The following is a 26,002-nucleotide window of genomic DNA, read 5'->3' as shown; positions in this document are numbered from 1 at the left end:
TCTAGTTGTATATTCAGTGGGAAGTGATACATTTACGTTTTACGACATTCCTGTTTAGGGTTGGAATCTTCCCAATTCTCTTTTTTTTCCCCGAGAGCAACATAACCAAATGCAATCTGGAAAAAAAATCTACGTTTTATTGTTTCACTGATTTAAGTTGATGTGACTGCTGTGGTTAAGTGATTATTATATGCGTCTATCTATGTAAATGATTCATCATTACAGTATTACAGTATTAGAGCAAGGCCATGGTGGTTATCAGATAATGGACGATGAAGGTAGGTTCTGAGCACATTTGTATATTAATTAATGTTATGCATATGTTGCATCCTAATTGTGTTATGCAAGCATTTGTGTCTGGAGGTCAATATTTTGCAATCCAAGCAAATCTTGAAAGGATTTCTTAAAATTTGATTTCAAGGGGTTGACAAATAGTAACTAAACTGTATAGAAACAACATGTTGCTTTTCCCCTAGTGTTTGTGTTGTAACATAATGTAATGATAAATACAGGCACAATCAGTAACCATATTTGACGATGGCATATTGAAAATGTACTTTTATGCTCTGGAAGGCGCTCCAATGGACTAGTTAAGCACGACAAATGGGGGAACACGTTCCATGTCGATCATATTTTGTGTGTATTTATACGCGCCACATCGCGCCACATCATATACCATTCAATCGTTTCCCAATACATAGTATTAGAAACACATTTTACAGTCACAATATTTTAATACAAGCCAATTTACATCATATTCATTTCTGAGAAATCTCTAACGTCCCATAAACGTCGACTAGAAATGGTTCAGCCCGGAGGGTTACAGGAAGTTGTAGCAGCTGCCATGTTTAGCTGCTTTGTTGTAGATTCCGTCTAGGTTTCCTGCAGATTTTAAGTGTTGCAATGGAACCGAGCTGGAGTACATTTTTATTCCAGGTAAGTGTCATCAGAGTGGTAAATTTGATTAACTACATCTAAATGTTACTAGATGTCTAATGCACCGTTGCTAATGGTGATTTTAAACGTGGATTTCTAGTAAAACTATTCAAGCAAAACAATGGTAGCGTTAGCTAGTTAGCTAATATTGGCTAGCCTATGAGCAATCCGCTGAAAGAGCTAACGTTAGCTCGCTAGCTCACTACATCAATCCCAGACTTCCAGCTGTGAGGTATATGGATGACGCGAGAGACAGAGAGAGAGAGAGAGAGAGGGAGGGGGGGAGGGCATCTGGGTGCCCCCCCAGTTCTTATAAATTGTTGGTGTTAATGCATACTTTAATCAAAATCCGCTAATGCATGTTTATTATAAATACCGGATACATTGGAATGGGCCCCATTTAGTTAAATATAAAAACTAAGCAAGTGATCATGGCCGCGCGTTTGTTAGTTAGGATGCTAGCCAGCTAGTTGAAGCTAGCCTCAAAGAACGAGAACAATCCACCTCCAGCGGCGAGCCATGCTAGCTAGCGAGTAAATGTGGCATGAAAGCTTTTTTTTTTTTTGCAGTCAGTGATTTTGTTTACACATTTTGATAGGATTTGAATGATGTTCTACTTTCAGCAAATCGCACTTGTATACGTGCCGGGCACGAGGAGGGAATACCCCGCACTTCCGATTCTAAAATTTCCCCCCTTTTCCTCGTCCCAAAATATGTAACCGCGGGTTGGAGAAAGAATTCAAACTATGCAGTAATCTGCAGCCAAGATGCTAGCTAATTCTTGCACTACTGATAATTTGTAACCCGTCTTCCATATGTCTGAGATTTCTATTAGGCAGCTCGCGGAGGATATTCATGTCCTTAGTTGTCTGCCTTTGGTGCGGTTTAAATTGCAAATCCAGGAATAGGGATAGTATTTACCATTTTATTAAGTACTTATACCCATCCAATCTATACATATTCAGAATTTCTGGACATGGTTACAGCATTTTTAGCAATGCACAACTTGCATCAGTTGCAAATATGCTTTTCCTAACCTCTGGCAGTAGGTAAAAAGTTGTCCATGTAAAAACCTATCCTCTTGTTGCACTATGTCCATGCAGAGGAATTGTAGTATTTACTAATGTGTGCATGTAACAATATGTTAAACATCTGATAAAAACGTGTACACATATTTTGCAGAGGTTATTGCAGGTGCAGCGAAATGCTTGTGTTTCTAGCTCCAACAGTACCTAACAATTATACACAAATACTCCTAAATTAAAAGAATGGAATTAAGAAATATCAGGAGGAGTTATGTATATGATGGTGTGTGTATGGACAGTATATGAGTAGAAAATGTGTACAGCAATAGTTATATAGGAGGAGCCCTGACTAGAATACAGTAGATTATTTTTTATTTAATTAGGCAAGTCAGTTAAGAACGCATTCTAATTTACAGTGATGGCCTACCGGGAAACAGTGCGTTAACTGCCTTATTCAGGGGCAGAAGGACAGATCTTTACCTTGTCAGCTTGGGAATTCGATCCAGCAACCTTTTGGTTACTGGCTCAACGCTCTAACCACTAGGTTACCTGCCACTCATATACATATGAAGGGGGTAAAACAGCATAAAGTGCCTTTGGAGGAAGAAAACATGAATGCAGTCAACTTGCCAGGTACACTAAATTCATAGATTGTAGACATTACATAAACATTGGGAATTAAGTCACGTGTGTCAGCTAGATCTTGAAAATGGCTCTCTTTCCATCACACCTGGGTGGAATTGCATTTTAAGAATCCAGAATATGTATGCCTAGACATTTGAAACATCCTCTTTTTATGTTTATTTTCCTGGAATGTGGATCGTTAGTTTAAGGGGAACAGGCTATTTCTCGAAGTGGACATGTATATACATTTTCCTGTCCAATCTATCTGGCAACCTAAGATGCATTACAAAATGCAGTGTCAGTTAAATTATTAGATGAATTGGACCTTTTTGAAGACCCTTATTCACAACATCTCAAATGGCCTACTGCGTAGTGTCCCAATCCCAGGTCAAATGTGAACACCAGTGTTGAAAATGTATGTCCTCAAGCCACTTGCCACTTGTTTTTTTTCCCTTCCCTACTCCGCCTAATCATATTGCAGCCGTAGTGGTAGGCCTAGTTCTGTTCCCTCAGCGCTGGAGAGGTGCAGCTGCTGCCAGTTAATTGGCGTGAGCCGAGGACCCTTGATAATGGTTTTATTTTGTGGCTAACAAGGCACAAATACCTGAAGCTGGTGTGATGGAGCAGTGGAGGAAAATGGAAACTAAGTAGTTGTTATTTGGAGGTTCCATTTGATTCACTGGATTTGATAAAGCATCTAATGAGGCTGTGCGTCACTTGTTACTGTTCTGTAAGGGTCGGAAGTTATGCTTGGTGCGGGGGGGGGGTTGGCAAGCTATGCAGTTCTCAATAATAGTGTTCTCGTAATCCTCCTGAATCAGATGGAGATGACTAATTTCTTTTCTCACGATTTTAGGACAAACCTACGTTTTAGGATTCCCCTAAGACAATACGTAATAGGGTTTTGTTTTACTGTTAATGTTAACATTTTATTAACAAACCCAGTATTTTCCTTTTCTTTTGTATTAGTCTTCTGTAGGTCCCATGGTTCCAGGGAATCCACGTAGGGACTACTACACAGGGATCAGAGTAAGTTCATATCCTCCACAGTAAAATCCCTGTAACCTGTCAACATTTTTTTTCTGCACATGACACGACCCCAACCAAGCCCTCAAAACATAGGTAGAACAAAGTATGTAGTCAAGGTCTTAGTCCTGGTTTCAGGGGTAACACTCAGATCTTGTTGCTTCCCTCATGCAGGTTGGTGCCCGAGTATGTTTATCAAGTTTTGTGAGAACACAAGCAATACCAATATATTTGAACTATTACTGTTTCTGGGATCATAAAATAAATTGGGCACTTATCTGAGCAAATGGCAAGCTGTGTTCTTGGGGGCCTTGTCTGATATCTAAACAGATTAGCATTGTGGTCAATGAGATACTTCTCCATTGTAAAGCCCCGCCCCACATCTCTGACTGAATTAACAGAACAGGCTGCTTTTCCATGTTCTGTATGTTTTTGTTGTTTTCCACACCCCCACTCCGTTTCAGCACTATTTATCTGGGAATGACCTCAGCCTTCAGAGCGGATTTGTATCAAAATCATCAGAGCAGCGTGAAAGCACAGCGGGCTTCAGCTCCCTATGCGTCTGAGAGCCTTGCTGTCTCACACACACACACACACACACACACACACACACACACACACACACACACACACACACACACACACACACAGCTAGAAGAAATGCTAATGATGGTAAGAATTCCAGTCTGGATCCAACTTCAGTGCGGACGGAGGACAAAAAGGGGACTCGACACCCTGTGACTTAACCCTGTTTTTCTCCCATTCCCCAAAGCACGGCTGCCTCACTAAGCAGTCTGCAGCGGCCGCCAGCTGAACAGAATCCCCAAATCAGGCAGGACTGGTGTCACAAAGGCCCCCCTGAGGGTCGTAAGTGCATCACTGCTTGGATTTGTGTCTTCTACGGCTCCACAAAAGAGCATAAAGAAAAAGGAACACAATTTGGGATTTTTCCCGACTCCCCCAGCCCAGACCCCATCCCTTGACCGTATTGGGATGCTTGGCTGAACCTGAAAGCCCAGGGGTCAGCTCTTTAACCCTGCCCTATGGTGATTACGGAAAATAACAAGGTCGTTTCAATTGTGGTGTCTTTGGTTTGCCCGTTGTAAGGTTGCTGGGTACAATGTGAAACTCTATTCACGCACCAACCAAAAATATTCATAAACCCCCCGACCCCCCCCCCCCCCCCACCCCACCCCACCCATTCTTTGGGGGCTGCCGTGACCAATTGGACAATGCCAGCAGCTGCAGATGTCCTCTGTACACTGCTCTATTAGCTACCAGTGTTGGGTCATTGTTTTGCTATCTTGTCAGTTTTCATTACACTGCTATATATTTTTCAACCACTACAAAACAATAGACAGCAACATTTTGGGTAGTGTAATGGTATTAGTAGGTGATTATTGAAACATTTCCTGAGTTAGTATTTGTTAAAGGAAACATTTAAATGTTGTAATGTTTTTTTTTTGTGTGTGTGAATTTTACCCACTTTTCTCCCCAATTTTGATGGTATCCAATTGTTAGTAGCTACTATCTTGTCTCATCTCTACAACTCCCGTGCGGGCTCGGGAGAGACGAAGGTCGAAAGCCATGCGCCCTCCGAAACACAACCCAACCAAGCCGCACTGCTTCTTAACACAGTGCGTATCCAACCTGGAAGCCAGCCGCACCAATGTGTCGGAGGACACACAGTGCACCTGGCGACCTTGGTTAGCGTTCACTGCGCCCGGCCCGCCACAGGAGTCGCTAGTGCACGATGAGACAAGGATATCCCTACCGGCCAAACCCTCCCTAACCCGGACGACGCTAGGTCAATTGTGCGTCGCCTCACGGACCTCCCGGTCGCGGCCGGCTGCGACAGAGCCTGGGCGAACCCAGAGTCTCTGGTGGCACACTGGGCCACTGCGCCACCCGGGAGGCCCAAATAATGTTTTATTTACGTATGGTTGTTGTAGGTTACATAAGCCAGTGGGATGAATGTGATTTGTGGGGGTGTAATTAGTTTGAGAGTTTGACGCCTCAACCAGCCTGCACCCACAGCACCACATAAAGGTGGTGTGAAATTGCTCCAAAAGGGATATTTATAGCAGATCTAACATGCTGCTTATACAACACAAACTGAGACACAACACAAGTTTCATTTCAAACAATTAGCATTGGTAGGTTCTGTTACTGCCATTCAAATCGGCACTGGATAGTAAAGGGTCTGTTCGTCATTGTAGATGGATACCGTGTCCAGGAGGCATAACATTGGAGGAAATGTTGAAGTAGATGAGAAACTACCTGAACTTGTCCAATTGGTCAAAGAAATCATTCTGGAAAGTGTTTACACCCCCCAAATCAAATAAAAGATGGCGCCAGAGGGGATTTCTGCTGTTTTATGGGCTCTTAACCAACTATGCTATTTATTTAAAAATAAAATGTGTAACTTATTTTCTACATAATGTTGCTGCTACTGTGTCTTAAGACCGAAAAGAGCTTCTAGAAATCAGAACAGCTATTACCTTAAACTTGAATAAGAATTTCTCTTTAATGAGCCAGACGAGAGGGATTTACTCCAGACACCCGAACAGGCCCTCATCCCCGTCATTCGATAATTTCAGCACGTTAAATGTGCAACCAGGGGGAAAGAACTCTAGATCACCTTTACTCCACACAGAGATGCATACAAAGCTTTCCCTTGCCCTCCATTTGGCAAATCTGACCATAATTATACCCTCCTGACTCCTGCTTACAAGAAAAAATTAGAGCAGAAAGCACCAGTGACTTGGTCAATAAAAAAGTGATCAGATGAAGCGGATGCTAAGCTACAGGACTGTTTTGCTGTCACAGACTGGAACATGTTCCAGGATTCTTCCGATGGTATTGAGGAGTACACCACATCAGTCACTGGCTTCATCAATAAGTGCATCGACAATGTCGTCCCCACAGTGACTGTACGTACATACCCCAACCAGAAGCCATGGATGACAGGCGACATCCACACTGAGCTAAAGTGTAGATCTGCCGCTTTCAAGAAGCAGGACTCTAACCCAGAAGCTTATAAAAAAATCCCACTATGCCCTTTGACGAACCATCAAACGGGCAAAGCATCAATACAGGACTAAGCTCTAATCGTTTAGAATCATACTACACCGGCTCTGATGCTCGTCGGATGTGGCAGGGATTGCAAACTATTACAGACTACAAAGTGAAGCACAGCTGAGAGCTGTCCAGTGACACGAGCCTACCAGACAACCTAAACTACTTCTATGTTTGCTTCAAGGCAAGTAACACTGAAACATGCATGAGAGCATTAGCTGTTCTGGATAACTGTATGATCACGCTCTCCGTGGCCAATGTGAGCAAGACCTTTAAACAGGTCAACATACACAAGGCCGCAGGGCCAGACGGATTACCAGGACATGTACTCCGAGCATGCGCTGACCAACTGGCAAGTGTCTTCACTGACATTTTCAACCTGTCCCTGTCTGAGTCTGTAATACAAACATGTTTCAAGCAGACCACAATAGTCCCTGTGCCCAAGAACACTAAGGTAACCACTAGAACACTAGACCCACTCCAATTTGCATACCGCTTCAACAGATCCACAGATGATGCAATCTTCATTGCACTCCACACTGCCTTTCCCACCTGAACAAAAGGAATACCAATGTGAGAATGCTATTCATTGACTACAGCTCAGTGTTCAACACCATAGTGACATCCAAGCTCATTACTAAGGTAGGGACCCTGGGACTAAATATCTCCCTCAGCAACTGGATCCTGGACTTCCTGATGGGCCTCCCCCAGGTGGTAAGGGTTGGTAACTACACCTCAGCCACTCAGATCCTGAACACGGGGGCCCCTCAGGGGTGAATGCTCTGTCCCCTCCTGTACTCCCTGTTCACTCATGACTGCACGGCCAGGCACGACTCCAACACCATCATTAAGTTTGCTGATAACACAACAGTAGTAGACTTGATCAACGACAAGACAGCTTATAGGGAGGAGGTCAGATGCCAGGACAACAACCTCTCCCTCAACATGGTCAAGACTAAGGAGATAATTGTGGAATACAGGAAAAGGATGACTGAGCACACCCCCATTCTCATCGACAGGGCTATAGTAGAGCAGGTTGAGAGCTTTAAGTTCCTTGGTGTCCATATCACCAACAGCCAACATGGTCCAAGCACACCAAGACAGTCGAAGAGGGCATGACAAAACCAAATCCAGCGGTTGTACGTTTGCCAAAAGATTTGGCATGGGTCCCCAGATACTCAAAAGGTTCTACAGCTGTACCATCGAGAGAATTCTGACTGGTTGCATTACTGCCTGGTATGGCAACTGAGGTTGGAGGCCGAGCAAGGCCCTACAGAGGGTAGTGTGTACGGCCCAGTACATCACTGGGGCCAAGCTTCCTGCCATCCAGGACATCTATACTAGGCGGTATCAGGAAGGGCCTAAACATTGTCAAAGACTCCAGCCACCCTAGTCCATAGACTGTTCTCTCTGCTACCGCACGGCAAGCGGTACTGGAGCGCCTTGTCTAGGTCCAAGAGGATTCGTAACAGCTTCTACCCACAAGCCATAAGACTACTGAACATCTAATCAAATGACCCACCGTGATTCTGAAACATTGGTATTTTACCCAATAAATTCCTGGGAGTGTGTGTGCGCGTGACTGTTTTTCTCTCTTTTAGTTTGTTTTCTGTCCGTCAGCACTACATTATTTAATTTTCTCTGGGGGTGCTCCAGCTAATGTTTTTTATTAGGTATAGTTTGCTAACACACAGGTTGTCCCGTTCTAGATGCTGTACCAGTAGAGGAGGAGAAAAAGATCACCTTACATGCAACATATTTAGATTATTGAGTGGCAGGGAGGTGTGTGTGTAGACAACCAGGCCATGCGGGGTGGCCAGTCCTCTTCTGGCTGTGCCGGGTGGAGATTATAACAGAACATGGCCAACATGGTCAAATGGTAATAATCACAGTAGTTGTCGTGGGTGCAACAAGTCAGCATCTCAGGAGTAAATGTCAGTTGGCTTTTCATAGCCGATCATTGAGAGTATCTCTTCCTCTCCTGCTGTCTCTAGAGAGTTGAAAACAGCAGGTCTGGGACAGGTAGCACGCCCGTCCGGTGGACTGGGGACGCAAGGAGTCTTCATGCCAGGTAGTCCTGAGAGAGAGCGAGAGTAAATTAACCCAGACAGGAAGATCACGTCAGTGACTCAACCCACTCAAGTGACGCACCCCTCCTAGGGACAGCATGGAAGAGCACCAGTAAGCCAGTGACTCTGCCCCTGTAATAGGGTTAGAGGCAGAGAATCTCAGTGGAGAGAGGGGAGACTGCAAGGGCGGCTCGTTGCTCCAGAGCCTTCCCGTTCACCTTCACCTTCCGTTCAACTAATATGACCGACTGAAGAGACGAGTCTTCAATTAAGACTTAAAGGTTGAGACCGAGTCTGCGTCTCTCTCATGGGTAGGCAGGCCATTCCATAAAAATGGAGCTCTATAGGAGAAAGCCCTGCCTCCAGCTATTTGCTTAGAAATTCTAGGGACAGTAAGGAAGCCTGCGTCTTGTGCGTGTAGGTATGTACGGTAGGACCAAATCAGAGATAGGTAGGAGCCAGCCCATGTAATGCTTTGTAGGTTAGCAGTAAAACCTTGAAATCAGCCCTTGCTTTAACATGAAGCCAGTGTAGAGAGGCTAGCACTGGACTAATATGGTCAAATTTCTAGCAGCCGTGTTTAGCACAAGCTGAAGTTTATTTAGTGCTTTATCCGGGGAGCCGGAAAGTAGAGCGGACAAACCATTCACAGAGACAAAATGATATCTTTCCGACAGATAAGATCTAAACCAGGCCAGATCTTGTCCATGTAGACCAATTTTGGTAGTCTAACCTAGAAGTAACAAAAGCATGGATTAATTTTTCTACATCGTTTTTGGACAAAGTTTCTGATTTTTGCAATGTTACGTAGATGGAAAAAAGCTGTCCTTGAAATAGCCTTGATATGTTCGTCAAAAAAGAGATCAGGGTACAGAGTAACGCTGAGGTCCTTCACAGTTTTATTTGAGACGACTGTACAACCATCAAGATTAATTGTCAGATTCAACAGAAGATCTCATTGTTTCTTGGGACCTAGAACAAGCATCTCTGTTTTGTTTAAAGTAGAACGTTTGCAGCCATCCACTTCCTTATGTCTGAAACACAGGCTTCTAGCGAGGGCAATTTTGGGGCTTCACCATGTTTCATTGAAATGTACAGCTGTGTGTCATCCTCATAGCAGCGAATGTTAACATTATGTTTCCAAATGACATTACCAAGAGGTAAAATATATAGTGAAAACAATAGTGGTCTTAAAACGGAACCTTGAGGAACACCGACATTTACAGTTGATTTGTCAGAGGACAAACCATCCACAGAGACAAACTGATATCTTTCCGACAGATTAGATCTGAACCAGGCCTGAACTTGTCCATGTAGACCAATTTGGGTTTCCAATCTCTCCAAAAGAATGTGATCGATGGTATCAAAAGCAGCACTAAGGTTACATGTATATCTTTGATGGATTCGTTTGAGCAGATCTTGAGTTGAATATTTTGGGTGTACAATTCTAGATTTAGTCTTCATAGTTAAAAAAAAATACAACTCGAGATTTGGCGAAAAGGTCAAGAGGCGTAAATCTACAAAGTGAAACAAACCTGTCGATTCATTGTATGTGTGTAGTTGGTCAGGTATATATTGGTGTACTGTATATTGTTCATGTCATTCTGGCACGACATAACTGACTACATCACCCACTGAGCTCAAATCTCAGAGTTTAAATCCTCTCCTGTGTGCACCTTGAACAGCTGCCTCCTAACCCTCTTCTCCCCTCCTAACCCTCTTCTCCCCTCCTAACCCTCTTCTCACACCACATTCATCAGGGCTGCGCTTGTGTTTTTTCTGAGAGGCTCGGATGCCCTGGCTGGAAATGGCTCCCTTTCTATTTCTGGTAAATTAATGGATGTCCCTCTTTTTAAAGCCTGTCCTTCCTCTTAGAACGCAGCATTCATGCTGACAGAGCTGGGGTTGTAGTAGGAGTAACTTAGCTGCCTGAATGGCACAGGGGAAGACTTGGAATAATTGTTATTTTTGGGGGGGCTCCCGAGTGGCGCCGCTGTCTAAGGCACTGCATCTCAGTGCGAGAGGCGTCACTACAGACACCGTGGTTTGATTCCAGGCTGTATCACACCTGGCTGTGATTGGGAGTCCCATAGGGCGGCGCACAATTGGCCCAGCGTCGCCGGGGGCTTGGCCGGTGTAGGCAGTCAATTGTAAATAATAATTTGTTCTTAACTGACATGCCTACTTAAATGAATAATGGCATAAATTGAGCAACCTCTTTTTGAACCTCAAACCTCAACGTCACCCACAAGGCTACCCTTAGATATCACCAGAAAAGCGTTTGAGTAGTATAGCTAAGTTCGTTAAATTCATCAACATCTGTAAATGGAAGCTGACAACCAAATGGACTCTTCAAATAAGAAAAGTGAATCAAATTGTCATTCTCTGCTCAATTCTTTTAAAAATGAGAAGTTCTGTTTTACTGTCATCCTTATCTTGGAAACAGGGGTAGTTCTGCTGACAAGGCAGTCCGTTTCAACTCTCTGGAGCAGTCAGAAACAGGTCTCTCACTTTCTCTCTCTCTCTGCTACATGCAGCTGTAGTAGCTTTGACGGTGTGACTGACACTGTAGACTGTAGACTGTGTACTGATGTGCTTCTACATGGCTGTCTTTGTGTTGTCCTTCCAGCAGGCCAATGAAGCCCTGCATCACCAGCACCAGGTGGCCCAGAACAGCTTGCTGCCTCTCCTCCAGTCAGGAGGACCAGAACCTGTGGACCAGAAACCTGTGATGCCCATCCTCTTGGACCAGAAGCCTCCAGTCAGCGTCGCAGAGCTCCTCAAGGACAATGTGGCCAGTGGGACAGGGGGAGGAGGAGGAGGAGGAGGCGGCGGCGGTGGTCCCGTTGTAGTGGTGAAGAAAGAGCCCAAGTCCAAAACGCCTTTCATCTGCGGCTACTGCAACAAGGCCTTCCGGGACAGCTACCATCTCAGACGGCACGAGTCCTGCCATACGGGCGTCAAGATGGTGTCTCGTCCCAAGAAGACACAGACGGCACCCACCATGGTGCCCATGATCTCCACAGTGCCACAGCGCGAGAACAGCGGCGGGCAGCCCTCTTACATCTCCACCATCGCTGGCATCCTCACCACGGCCACAACCTCAGCCTCCACGGGCTCCAGCATCATGTCTCCCACCATGGTGCCCCAGCAGCAGCACCAGCATCAACAGCAGCACCATCATCATCAGCAGCAGAGCCAGCCCAAGAAGCCTGCCAAGCCAGTGAAGAAGAATCACGGCTGTGAGATGTGTGGCAAGGCCTTCCGTGACGTCTACCACCTGAACCGTCACAAGCTGTCCCACTCAGACGAGAAGCCCTTTGAGTGCCCCATCTGCCAGCAGCGCTTCAAGAGAAAGGACCGCATGACCTACCATGTGCGCTCACACGACGGGGGCGTTCACAAACCTTACATCTGCTCTGTCTGTGGGAAGGGCTTCTCCAGGTGCGTGGCGCAGTTCAACTTATTCAAGTTTTCCTTTAGTCCACTTAAAAAAATGTTATTGTCCATAGTACATGTTGAACTGTAATTGTCAATAATGCATTCTGACAAAGAGTTTGTGTAAGGTTCTTTGGAATTTCACATATTTCTTATCGTTATCTCTTTTTCACTGCTTCCATTTTAATGGGCCCCAAATATATTTCCTAATTGTGGGGAAAAAGCAAGAGGGCCATATCACAACTTTTCAAAAGTCATCTTAATTCAGAATCGGATACATTTATGTACAGGATACGACTATGTTGTAGAAGAAGAAGCCTAACTGACAGGCATAAAGGACTACAAGAGGGCATATCGTATCCAACAGGTGCAGCCTCATAAAACAATGTCATATGTAGCCCTAGATTAATATGAGGATGATTCAAGTCAATGGCGGGCTCGGTTGGGTAAAAACATTCCACTTGAAATTGATATTCAGTGGTCAGTAGCCTAATAATTTAAAGGTGTGATGAATTTTGGAAATCCTTGTGTGTTGGAATGTAATTGAATTGGACTGGTTAATCAGTCTCAATCAATAGGAATTTAGGAACATTGCTTTGCATACTAGTACTAGTATTTCCACTATGATGCTTTAATGCACATAGCCAAAAGGTGTTATGTAAAATTTCCACTTTGAATTAAATTCCTCAATCAAAGAACAAGGTGGAGTATAATTTGAATGCCTAAAATCACATACCACAATGCCTATTTATATGGTAACCCTATGAGACAATGTCCTTAATTGTTGTTCTGGACCACCTCTTGTTTGTGTGTAGCTTTTATGAAGCTCGGCCATGATTACTGATGCCCCACGCAGCTTCTGTTCAGACCATAATTACTGGCTCATGACATGCAAGCAGTGCCCCACCATGTATATAAACAGTATCTGGAGCTTTGCGTGCGTCACATAGTAGTCCCTCGTGTCCCCCCCTCTCAGGGATATCGGCAGGGGACAGGGAGAATGCTGCAGGGGCCAGACGGCACCAGAAGAGATGGGTCTCCAGTGTAACTCCTGCAGCTCCCAAGGCCAATGGTAGTGTTCTGACTCACTGACTGGTCTGATTTCTAATCATTGATTTAGCTCCTCCCCTTTTGTTCTTTCCAATATTGGAGAGTATTTTGTTATTCCCCCCAACCTAACCCTTTCAGACATCATTAAGTTGTCAGTGAACGGTGAAGTTCTTGAGCTAAATTATTAGCAACTTGCGAAGTGAAGTATATTGTATCATAGTGACTTGGCGCAAAGTAACAAATCTTACTCTTATGCGGCTAGAGGTGCATGTTCATTTTCACGCTTGGAAGTCCTGAAAGGGGCTATTCCCCTCTTCTTTAACGAAGGAGTGTTGTGTGTGTGTGAGGGGAGATATGAGCTTTTGAGCTCCACTGCACTCCTGAGGAGATGGGATTGGATTGGACTCCTGCTCGCCATCACGAAAAGCCTGCTTGTGTGAAACTGCCTCCTTAGAGACATTTTTAAGCCACACTCTCCTCCTTTGTTGGAGGGGAATTCTCTGGCTGCGTTTGTCCAATGGCTACATTTCACTAGTGCGGCTTAGTGAGGGCAGAGGAGAACTGAACAACAGATGGACGGCTGTGGTTGCCAGATAATTGTCTTCTCCAGGGTATACTGTAGAACAGATTATTTTATTTTTTGTGATGTTGTAGAATAGAGTTCTAGTTCGATTTTGAAAAATGTCTAAATTCTATCCCTCTGGTTATTTTTTGGTGTGGCTTAACTGAATAATTATCTGGTCTTGTTGCAAGAACATCAATTATTACTTTGGTAGGGGTGTAGTATTTATTCATTTGGGAGTGGATTGATGCTCTAATAGCTTGTGTCCCGTGGGTCCGATATGGACACCATGAGACTAACATAAATTTACTGTAGATGTTTTATTTATTCAATTAAACATAATTGAACTATTATGGTATAACTGTGGGTTCACCGAGAATTTGTAATGTACTTGCAATCTTTGTTGGCCCATTTTGTTAATTGAATCACGTGTCAACAGAGTAGCCCCAGCTATTGTCAGTGTATGGCATTATTGATTAAACTGTACTGGTGTTTTAGCTATTATACCATGTTTTAAAATGCCTGTGTTCTTCTGTGTCCTCTCCTGCAGGCCTGACCATCTAAGCTGTCATGTGAAGCATGTTCATTCCTCAGAGAGACCCTTCAAATGCCAAGTAACGGTAAGGAGCCAGGCATCCTCCTCCGGGATGCCCCCTTCCCTGTTTATGGTCACTTTCCTGTACCGCACATTCACTCCTGGTTTGTTGGATTAAGGATGAGATTATTACGCCCAATTGTAAAATATGCCCAACTCCCAATTGTAAAATATGTAGTCTTTACTGAGTCTTCAAGATGTCAGACATGTCTGCAGTGTACACACACACACAAACTCATTGAGTGAGTTAAAAAAAAAAAATCTATATATTTTTTTTGATTTAACCTTTATTTAACTAGGTAAGTCAGTTAAGAACAAATTCTTATTTACAATGACCGCCAAACCCGGTTGATGCTGGGCCAATTGTGCGCTGCCTTGTGGGACTCCCAATCACGGCCGGTTGTGATACAGCCTGATACAGATTGTATCTCATCTGATATCCCTGTCATTGTCCCTGTATACCACCCCAGGCCTGCACCTCTGCTTTCGCCACCAAAGACCGCCTGCGCTCCCACATGATCCGACACGAGGGCAAGGTGACCTGCAACATCTGTGGCAAGATGCTGAGCGCTGCCTACATTACCAGCCACCTCAAGACCCACGGCCAGGCCAGCTTCAACAACCCCTGTAATAAAGGTACGCCAAGCAACCTCCCACTCTCCTCCTCCACTCCCTCCATCCTTCCCACTCTCCCCTCAGCCACACCTAGCCTGGGGTGCTCCAGACCTAGGTATTAAATCTTATATTTGTTTTCTTAAAAAATAATTTAGGTATTAATTCTGTCCCTATCTTTATGCTGAAAGCACCCCATGCATTGTTGTTCTGTGGTGTCCTGTACAACATAGGCAGGCACAAAGCACGACGTCAGGGGTGTATTCATTCTGCCGATTCTGTTGCTAAATGTTTCTTAAATGGAATGAAACAAAGGGGGACCTACCGTAATTTGTTCAGTAAAAACTCTTGTTTTGATATGAGAGTTTCTTCAGAATTATGAAATGGAGTGGAGAGTGACCCATGTCTGTATGTATTTGATTCCAATATATTTGGGTCAGGATAAAGAATGATTAGGAATAGACCTACCTTCTATTAGCCATTTTCATGGACATTCATATCCTTCAGTGCAGCACCACAAATTGACTTATAGATTCAAATGTACTACACAACAGTCCACAACTGATAAGGACTGTGTTACCACTCATTCAGGGATTCATATCATGATAATGTCAATTTGCTGGGGCCAACCCACAGCCCTGTCTGGTTTACCAGTTGTTTACATGTGTGGTGGGGATGACAAGTATCTCTGCTGACAGAAATGGATAGCCTGTAGAAGGAAATCTGGTTGGAGACGGTCTAAATTTAAAGGGCTTTGAACTTTCAATTCATTTGACGCTCATAGCGAACTAGTGCAGCAATACAAGTCATTCAAATGCGATATGCGAGTCAACCAAAGAAAACACTTAATATCCTCTTAAGTGTTGATGGGTCTGTATGCTGTTTTCAGACTCTGGGTATCTTTTGTCAGCTGTTGAAATTGAGGTTTATAACATCTGCTCTCTTGTTGGTTTGTCAAACCTCCACTGACTTATGGGTGTTGAAGTCCAGTTTGGAAGAATAAGATCACTCTAAAATGGCACGGGCAAAATCTATTGTTCAGCAGAACCTAATCATTTTACCTAAAAAAATGATTATGCATACATTATACAACTATCTATTTCTGTCCTCACCAGCTACAATGTGCATTAAACATTTTAGTACTTGGTAGAAGGCCAAATGATTGGCCCTTCGTGTATCTAACCCAATGACTTGTGTCCCCCTATGCCCTTCTGGCACGCAGAACCAAGTGATGCCCTGTCCCAATCAGTCCTGTCAATCAATGTAACCCCTATCTGTCTGTATCTCTGAATAGGGCTAAGTGACTGGCAGTGGAACCACCACTCAGGGCTACGAAAAGGTAATCTAGTAGCTAAAGCCGAAACCCACCCCGATCCCAACCCCTCCAAATTTGTAGCTGTATACTTATTTATGCATTGAAGTGGCCCATTTTCCACTACAGATCTGTCTTCTAGCCTAGCGTGTGTAGTTCTAGTTGTTTTACAACCAAGTCGTTGCAAATGCTTGTGTGTTATGGTTATTCAGGTATCAGGGTTTTATTTCATTAAGCAGGATCAATAAGTTAGCTGGCCAAACGACTTTGATCAACCTTAAATTACAACTCGGAATGTTTAAGTGGAATATGGGTTGTTTAAAGCATTGAGTTAATTATACCATACCATTTCAAGTTGACTATAGTATGAAATAAAGTGTTTCTGAATATTAGCTGAAAGTTAGCTGGCTAGCACATTGATCCTGCTTTTTGAATTGCCCCCTCAGGTGAGTTGACGGTAGGAGAGATCTTAAATAACTCGTTCCAAGTCCTTATGGACATCTCTCGTTTTCAAGGTAGGTTCATAAGAATCCTACCATTTTGTTTTATAATGTCTCATCATTTTAATGTGTGTTGACCGTTGCAGTGACTCAAACCTCGGCCCCTCTAACCCTGTGGAGCTTGGGGCTATCCTAAATGGTTTGTAATGAACGATCATCCAGCTCATTCTATCTTTCTTTCGCTCCTTCCCTCCCTCATCTTTCCTCAGACTCTAACAACGTGCACAACTCCGGCTCAGTGACGCCCGTCACCAACTCTGCCGCCATCACCTCGGCGATGAACCGTGGCAACGCCAGCAACCCGGTAACCATCGCCGCCCAAATGAACATCACCACCAGCACGGTCAACATCACCTCTCCAATCAACCTGCAGCACCCAGTGACCATCACTGGGCCCATGAATATAGCCCACCCTGTGGCAATCACCTCTGGGATGCCCATGAATATAACCGGGCCGCTTAACATCGCCATGCGGCCCATGGATAGCATGCCTTTTCTCTCCCAGGTCCTGCCTTCCTCCCCTCCCTGGTAGTAACCCCTTCCCTGGCCCCTGGTTAGCATCTCTTTATCAACCCCTCCCACCTCTCTCCTTCTACCCCCAAACCACCACCTCCTCCCTTACTTTAGCAGACCTTCCTCCTTACCAGGAGTACTATAGATGATCTTGTAGTAGAGCAGAGGTGTAGTATGGTGGGCTAGCTGGACGCTGTACCTGTCTGTCCGTCTGGCTGCAGTGGGAGCAGCTGTGACTGCAGCATGATGAGAGGTGGACTGGCCAGCCCCTGTAGATGCTGGTGCATTTTATTACCTTTTAACTGCCGGTAGGAGAACAGTCCTGGAAATCATGTGAAGTCTCGGAAGGAGGAATGGAGCTCTGGAATGATGCTCCAAGTGGAAGCCTGACGTAAACAAACAACGAGTTATGCCTTGCCTCTTGCGTCAGAACATACCTGCCAATTTGGCATTGGAATGAAACTGTAACAAACGTATTGCTGGTATTAATGTTTTTAAATGCTCTCTTACAGAGCAGATGGTTTTTATATTAGTTTTCCTTTTGTTATTATTATTATAGCCTGCTAATCAGTATTTAATAGTTGTATGCATTGTAAGGAGTTAAGTACAGCAAAAGGGACAAAGGCTACCATTTTGCAGGATGGTGATTTTGTTTTTCTGGAGAGAAAAATATCAAAGGCTCAACAGTTCAATCTTAGGTCAATGCCTTTGACTGCGTAAGGTGAGCTCTCCCAGGTCCTGATGCCATCTCTGGAAAATGGTCACATTCTCACTGCTGGTTACTGTAAACCTATACATGGTTTTTGTTAGTTTTGTTTTTGGAATAGTTGTCAGGTGTATTTTTAGATGACTTGATAAAGTAGCCGGAGGACATTACAGTGGTAATGTTACAGGAACACAAGGAGGAAATGTCTCGCACTGAAAGCATATCCCCAAGTTGATGTCCTGAAAACAGCAGTATTATTAAGAATCAAAATTAGTAGTGTTGGCTGTGAGCCTTGTTAATGTAGAGGCTATCAGAGCCACCTAGTGGCGCAGTAGACACTATGCTGAAAAAACAGTCCCAAAGTTCACCTTTTAAAACTTTTAGTGAAAATAGTTATGTTGGGAGAGGTTCTGGTAGGGCCATTTAATCCCCACCTCTTTTTAGTTTTTTTTTATTGCAGGTTTAGGATCTTATAAGTATGAACTTCTACTCAGGAACCGTACTGAGAGTAGCCCAGTCTTTTGATGAGAGTAAAAGGATCCATTTAAGGTCAACACGCAACCTTGGTTGACCTTATACCCATTCTTTTTAAATATTACAACACAATTATTTTGTCTTTGCCTTTCAAAAAATTTAATAAAAGTAGATATCCTTCAACACAGGTCAGGGCTGCAATTACTTTATCAATGTCAATACGACCGTCCATTGGACTATTTTTGCATAGTTTACTTCCCAGGTTAGTTTGAGGTTTTTCTGTCTTCTTAGGTCCTTTTTATTATATTACTGTAGAACCAAAACTGCCATCTGGGGCCCAAGGTGCCCAGAAAGAGAATGGAAGCAGAGATGAGAGGCTGTGTCAACTACATGTGTTCTAGAATGGTCAAAGATTATGGGTTATGGGTCACAGGGCTGCTTCCTTCCCCAGCCCAGTGCCTACTGGCGCTGCCTAGGCCTATGTTCAGTACACAGGCTTCTCCCTCAACTGGCAGGAACTGTTTGCAACACGTGTAGCCGGCACAGCGCCGATGTGAGCCATTGCCCCAAAATCAGGCTGTATGTCAAACTGGTGGACGATGTTCAGAGACTTCTGCCCTCGTCAGTGGCCTCGCCTTCCCTGTGTCTCTGTCTTGGGAAAGGCAAGATGTATGAGGCCTTTGCTAGTATTGCATGCATGCCAACACAGTGCCCCAAGATAATTACTCTAAACTGGTATGGAGTTGTGGTCTTGTTGGCATTGGATTCCCTTTCCATCGATGTTGCATGTGGACGTTTGGGTTGAGTAAAAAAATAGTCATTAGACTTGACAACTTTTTTTTAAAGAAAACACTACAAACAGAATAGTTTTGAAGTACGTGTATGTTTGTCATTTGGCCTTCCGCAGTGGCCGTAACTAGTGTGCCTGAACTGCTTTACAACAAGACTATTTCACACCTCTGCTTCCTCTTCTAGATGTGATGGACATAGACTTAGACAACACTAGTGGCCAATAGCCTGTTTTAGCATGGGCAGCGCCATTGAGGACTTTTTGAAGAAGTCAACTGGATGGGACTTCCTATAGGGTTAAGGAATGATCACATAATTCTATCCAGGTCATCAGGTGGGATCAACCAATGAATTATACTCATGAGGAAACATTCCATAACTGCAGGTGGCAGTAAATCGCCTACCTTGTTCTAACAACACACTCCAGGTGGCAGTATGCACCCTTTTAGTTTGTTTGCCAACTCATAGAAGTAGTAGAAGAAGAAAGTGTACTAATTCAGAATTCAATGGTGCTGCCTCTACTCTCACAGATGCCATAATGTCTATGGTGATGGACTTGTTTTGTGAAGGAAGCCTTAACCGTTCAGATGGCTAAGAGCTAGACAGCCCCCTCAACCAAATTGATATGTTGTCATTTTTGGAGGCGGGGAGTATGGTTTACATTCAATTAAGTGTTTTGTAAGCAACATTCTAAACGTTATAAACATTTTGAAAACATGTTCTGTAATAATTTTTTAAATAAAGGGCCATTACTCTTATGCACCATCAGTTTCTTTTTAACCAAATGCTTTTAACTTGTTTACGATGACACTACATTTGTTTTTAAATGCAATGATGGTTTTGGGCTTAACTTTGAGTTTTGGAAGAGAAAAGTTGGTCTGATCTTTCTCAATTTTCTTTATGATTTGGACGTTCTTGGAGCCCTGTGAAGGCTGATGAATGTATATCTTTGTACAAAACCATTTAGTTCAGAGGACATGTTAGTTATGGTAGACACATGCAAGGAAAAAAAAACTTTTTATAAATCTTTTTGTATTAGAACATTAACAATGGTAATTTTGTATATACGAAGACTAGGCTTTCTAATTAGCATAAAGGTAAACATTCCTACTTTTTTTTTTTTTATACATATGTGTGTCGAGAATAATTGTAAACATATGCGCAATGTTTTTATGTGCCTTTTATTTGGGTTGTCTAAATAAAAGAACTATAAAACATGATTGTGGACTGTCCATGTTGAGACTCAGTGTAGGGAGGACAGAGTTAACATTTGGCTCACCCAACACCTCCTAAAAGGTATCTCCTTTCTCTCGCCCCCCCGGTGTCTACACTGCCTGGCTCACAGTTGGCGTGCTATTGGAGTATGGTGTAATGATAAGTGCCTCTGACTGCGTATTGAGAGGATTTGGGGTGTATTGTGCCAAACCATGCTGTGTGTGGGTGTTTTTTTTCTTCTTCTCACTCATTTAAATTTTTTTCAATTAAACTTGGAAACTTGGATGGGGTGTCTTTGTTTGTTTTGTTTGTGTGAACTGCACACAGTATTCTAGTTTTTTAATTTTGCGGTCCAGACTTCAGCTCCTACTGTTTGTGTCAATGTAATCTGGTTCAGTGCACATTAGCCTGGGAATGAGGTTCGTGTCAGTGTGGATCCAAGTAATTTAGAAGGCAAAGATGCATGACTGAAGAGGATGGAGTGGGGACTTTACACACACGGGACAGTTTATTAGGTACACCACTTGTTCACAAAAATGGCTCGCTCCGATAGTGAGTTCATGGTGATGAGTGGTTTACTATATAAAGCAGGCAGACATTGAGACATTCAGTTTTGATTGAACATTAGGTCACTTGTTTTAGTCATTCTAAGTGACTGAGCGTGGTATGATCGTTGGTGCTCGGCAAAGCGGATCCAGCATCTCAGAAATTGCCGCCCTCCTGGCCTTTTCAAGCTTGACAGTGTCTAGGTTTTACCCGAAAAGTGTGCGAAAAACATTGTCAGCAGCAGTCCCGTGGGCGAAAACAGCTCATGATGAGCTGATGAGGTGGAAGGAGAATGGCATTAAGAGGCAAGAATTGTGAAAGCCAACAGCCAAGCCACAAACAGACAAATAACGGCACAGTGGTGTGCAGACAGCATCTTGGAACACACAACTCATTGATCTTTGTCACGGATGGGCTATTGAAGCAGAAGACACCGGGTTCCACTCGTATCAGCTAAAAACAAGAAGTTTCTCCAGTGGGCACGTGATCACCAACATTGGACAATTGAGTCAAAATATTGCCTGGTCCGACGAATCCCGGTTCCTGTTGCATCATGCTGATGGCAGAGGCAGGATTTGGTGTAAGCAGCGTGAGTAGATGGATCCATCCTGCCTGGTGTCAAAGGTGTAGCGCCATCCAATCTGCAGCAACTGCATGATTGCCATGGTGTCAGCATGGACCAACAGCCCTGTGGAACGTTTACCGATTTGTAGAGTGGGTGTTCTGGAGGCAAAGGGGGTCCGACCAGGTACGAGATGGGTGTAACTAATAAACTGTCCTGTGAGTGTACATTTGCAGTCTCACTTCACTCCACCACCAGCACAACCACACATACATTGTGTTGTGGCCCTGGCATGTGGCAGCATAATGGATCCATTCATTACCATTGAAGTTACAAGAAACGCATCACATCATTTGTCACTTCTCATTCAGAAACACATTTACACTTGACAGTTTACCCTAAATATTGCCAGGAGAACTCTACCTGTCTGAATGCCTCGTGTCAACTGTAAAGTTTGGTGGAGGAAGAATATTCTGTCTCCAACATTCTGGCAACAATGCCCTGTTTCAGCATGACAATGCCCAGTGTTCAGAGTGAGGTCCATACAGGAATGGTTTGTCGATACCAGTGAGGAAGAACTTGACTGGCCTGCACAGAGCCCTGACCTCAACACCATTGAACACCTTTGGGATGAATTAGAATGCCGACTGCGAGCCAGGCCTAATCGCCCAACATCAGTGCTCGACTTCACAAATGCTCTTGTGGCTGAATGGAAGCAAGTCCCCGCAGCAATGTTCCAACATCTAGTGGAAAGCCTTCCCAGAAGTGTGGAGGCTGTTGTGGCAGCAAAGGGGGGACCAACTCCATATTAATGCCCAAAATTTTGGAATGAGATGTTCAACGAGACTTTTGGTAATGTTTTCTATGTTTGAGTTGCTTTTGAAAGCAAAATTTGAATTGAAAATAGTCATTGTTCAATTCGATTTTCATAATAGCAAGCTAGGACTGATGGTTTGGGTTGCCAAACTAGCAAGTATGTTTGTTTGGTTACCAAGGAAACTACTGTCGCTATCTTGTAAATTTGCTAGCTACATTATTGGGATTACCAAAGGGATTAATTGGGTCAGTATCATATGCTGTTTACCTAAAAACGGACAATATAGGGTATCTGAAGGAAAAGGTTGTCCTATGTGTTTTTTCTCAGTAAAAAGTGCAGTACAGTTCTGTCATTACGTCTTCAAACATACATGCTTTCAACTGGAGGCTAAGCACAAGTGTACATTCGCCTCTTTAACATAAATAAACGACCCTCTCTGCCCGCTACTGTATTTCTCCCATTTGTCCGCTAGGAAGGTGTGTTGTTCTTTGTTTCTGGGACAACATGATGCAGGCTCTGTGCCTCCGACCGGCAGACATTGTTTTCATAGCTCTGGTTTACTACAATCAGCCAACACAGGCACAGTTTCGTGGAGATCCTCTGTTACAATCATTCGGACTTTCAAAACACGGTCACTGAAGAGAGTCATCCACAATCTGTTTGGCAATAAAAATAACATTGACAGAAGAAATCACCGTCGTAGTTCCCCTTCGGAAACCATTTGTCTGCTTTTCAATGAGTAAGTAACATTAGCGACATTTGACTGTTTTCCAGCTAGCTAGCAAGTAAACGCTAACCAAATGTGCATTTTTTTTTACTAGCTAACTGATTTAGAACACAACGAAGTAACGTTTTAAGTGTTAACAATTTACTAAGATTATGAATAGCTAAAGTGAACCTTGATGGATTGTCTGCTTTCTATGTTGGAATTGGGAGTCAGCGAGGCCCTTCTGAACAGCAGCGTCCCAGGATTGCACAGTTGTCACATATAGAACAAGGGTTGATGTTAGTTAAAAAAATATATATTCTTGTGTCCCAAGTGGCTAACGTTACCGTTAGTTAGCTAACTAGTGAACAGATGTGTTTGCTTGCCTTAAATGCGGTCACATTCGCGTATACTATAGTTTTTCTAAAAAGTATTTCCGCTAGCTAATTCCCTTAACGCAATCCACACAACTAACATTAGTTTGTTTGCATTCACTGATTTAGCTAGCTAACGTTAGCTGTCTTCGTAAGCAGTAAATGTCAAATAATGTTTTAATATCGTAAACTCAAATCCTAAACAAACAGCATATAAAGGTAACACTTGAGTAAATTGGGGACACAACGCATAATGAAAGCAGCTACTTCAACACAGGTGTGGTTCCTGAGTTAATTAAGCGATTACCATTTTTTTTAAATATTTTTTTTATTTTACTAGGCCAGTCAGTTAAGAACAAATTCTTATTTTCAATGACGGCCTAGGAACAGTGGGTTAACTGCCTGTTCAGGGGCAGATCGACAGATTTGTACCTTGTCAGCTCGGGGGTTTGAACCACTAGGCTACCTTGCCATCATCCCATCATACTTTGGGTCATGTATGAAAATGTCCAGTTGCCCATTTTTTTTGTCTACCATGGATAGAAGCAGAGATCAAATTGCATTGGTCACGTATACATATTTAGCAAATTTTATTGTGGGTGTAGATCTGTGACTTTGAAAAAGGGGTCTCAAAGGAGCATAAGTGGTTTACGGTCACCAGATCTTAACTCACTTACTGGAGATTCTGGAGCTGCATCTGAGAGTTTTCCACCACCATCAACAAAATACAAAATTATGGAATTTCTTGTGGAAGAATGCCGTTGAATCCAGACACTTGTAGAATCTATGCCAAGGCGCATTGAAGCTGTTCTGATGGCTCGTGGTGGCCCAACGCCCTATCAAGACACTTTATGTTGATGTTTCTTTTATTTTGACAGTTACCTGTAGTTGACAGGAATTTGTTCATAAAGCGATCATGCAAAACATGCCTGATTTTTAGTAAGTGACACGAACAAAGACAGCTGGCAGAGCAATGGAGTGATGGTTCATGAAAGAATAGTGGATATTTATCATGTGTGTTCTGTCTTTCCTAAACTGTGCCAGTTACTTCTAAACAGTACAACATTATTGATTGTGTTCATAAGATGTTCAAGCATGTCTGTGTCAAGGATGATAACATTTTCATGTAACACAGAAAACTCTGATATGTCCAAAGTAGAGGTCTCCCGGTTATGAATTTTCAACACCGATATCAATTATTGGAGGACCAGAAAAAGCAGATACCGAATAATCGTCCAATTTAAAAATAAATAAAAAAGACAATTACAACAATATTGAATGAACACTTATTTTAACTTAATATAATACATCAATAAAAATCAATTTAGCCTCAAATAAATAATGAAACATGTTACATTTGGTTTAAATAATGCAAAAACAAAGTGTTGGAGTGCCATGTAAAAAAGCTAATGTTTTAAGTTCCTTGCTCAGAACATGAGAACATATGAAAGCTGGTGGTTCCTTTTAACATGAGTCTTCAATATTCCCAGGTAAGAAGTTTTAGGTTGTAGTTATTATAGGAATTATAGGACTATTTCTCTCTCTACGATTTGTATTTCATATACCTTTGACTATTGGATGTTCTTATAGGCACTTTAGTATTGCCAGTGTAACAGTATAGCTTCTGTCCCTCTCCTCGCTCCTACCTGGGCTCGAACCAGGAACACATCGATAACAGCCACCCTCAAAGCAGCGTTACCCATGCAGAGCAAGGGGAACAACTACTCAAAGTCTCAGAGCGAGTGACGTTTGAAACGCTATTAGCGCGCACCTCGCTAACTAGCTAGCCATTTCACATCGGTTACACCAGCCTAATCTCGGGAGTTGATAGGCTTGAAGTCATAAACAGCGCAATGAAGAGCTGCTGGCAAATGCACGAAAGTGCTGTTTGAATGAATGCTTACGAGCCTGCTGGTGCCTACCATCACTGTCAGACTGCTCTATCAAATCATAGACTTAATTATAACATAATAACACACAAAAATATGAGCCTTTGGTCATTAAAATGGTCCAATCCGGTAACTATCATTTCGAAAACAAAATATTTATTCTTTCAGTGAAATACGGAACGTTCATCTAACGGATGGCATGTCTAAATATTGCTGTTACATTTACAACCTTCAATGTTATATCATAAGTATGTACAATTCTGGCAAATTAATTACGGCCTTTGTTAGGAATAAATGGGCTTCACACAGTTCGTAATGAGCCAGGCGGCCCAAACTGCTGCATATACCCTGACTGCTTGCACGGAACGCAAGAGAAGTGACACAATTTGCCTAGTTATAAGAAATTAATGTTAGCGGGCACTATTAACTAAATATGCAGGTTTTAAAATATATACTTGTGTATTGATTTTAAAATAAGGCATGGATGTTTATGGTTTGGTACATTGGTGCAACGACAGTGCTTTTTTCGCAAATGCGCTTGTTAAATCATCACCCGTTTGTCGAAGTAGGCTGTGATTCAAGTT

General features: G+C 43.1%; 2 protein-coding genes across 11 annotated transcripts in view; both read left to right on the top strand.

Annotated features, from left to right (window-relative positions):
- Positions 1 to 835: 835 nt before the first annotated feature.
- LOC135546569 (vascular endothelial zinc finger 1-like) lies at positions 836 to 20,809 on the top strand. Of its 7 annotated transcripts, XM_064975111.1 has the most exons (9): positions 836 to 936; positions 3,555 to 3,614; positions 11,388 to 12,202; positions 13,173 to 13,268; positions 14,359 to 14,428; positions 14,874 to 15,039; positions 16,310 to 16,354; positions 16,774 to 16,842; positions 17,037 to 20,809. In XM_064975111.1, the coding sequence occupies exons 1-9, from the start codon at positions 904 to 906 to the stop codon at positions 17,357 to 17,359; spliced, it is 1,677 nt and encodes a 558-aa protein (XP_064831183.1). In that variant the 5' UTR covers positions 836 to 903; the 3' UTR covers positions 17,360 to 20,809. The 7 variants fall into 7 exon arrangements, with proteins under 7 accessions (XP_064831183.1, XP_064831184.1, XP_064831186.1 ...); XM_064975112.1 differs by lacking the exon at positions 3,555 to 3,614; XM_064975114.1 differs by lacking the exon at positions 13,173 to 13,268.
- A 2,148-nt stretch (positions 20,810 to 22,957) lies between these two features.
- Positions 22,958 to 26,002, top strand: part of LOC135546568 (CUE domain-containing protein 1-like) — a 46,845-nt gene continuing 43,800 nt past the window's right edge. For all 4 annotated transcript variants that reach the window (XM_064975109.1, XM_064975107.1, XM_064975108.1 and 1 more), the window contains exon 1: positions 22,958 to 23,188. The gene's annotated coding sequence lies outside the window, so the exon portion shown is untranslated. The remainder of the gene's footprint in view (positions 23,189 to 26,002) is intronic.

This window comes from Oncorhynchus masou, chromosome 9, assembly GCF_036934945.1.
Source record: "Oncorhynchus masou masou isolate Uvic2021 chromosome 9, UVic_Omas_1.1, whole genome shotgun sequence".
NCBI classification, from domain to species: domain Eukaryota; kingdom Metazoa; phylum Chordata; class Actinopteri; order Salmoniformes; family Salmonidae; genus Oncorhynchus; species Oncorhynchus masou.
The sequence above is the reverse complement of the archived record's forward strand: the minus strand, read 5'-3'. Positions and strand labels throughout refer to the sequence as shown.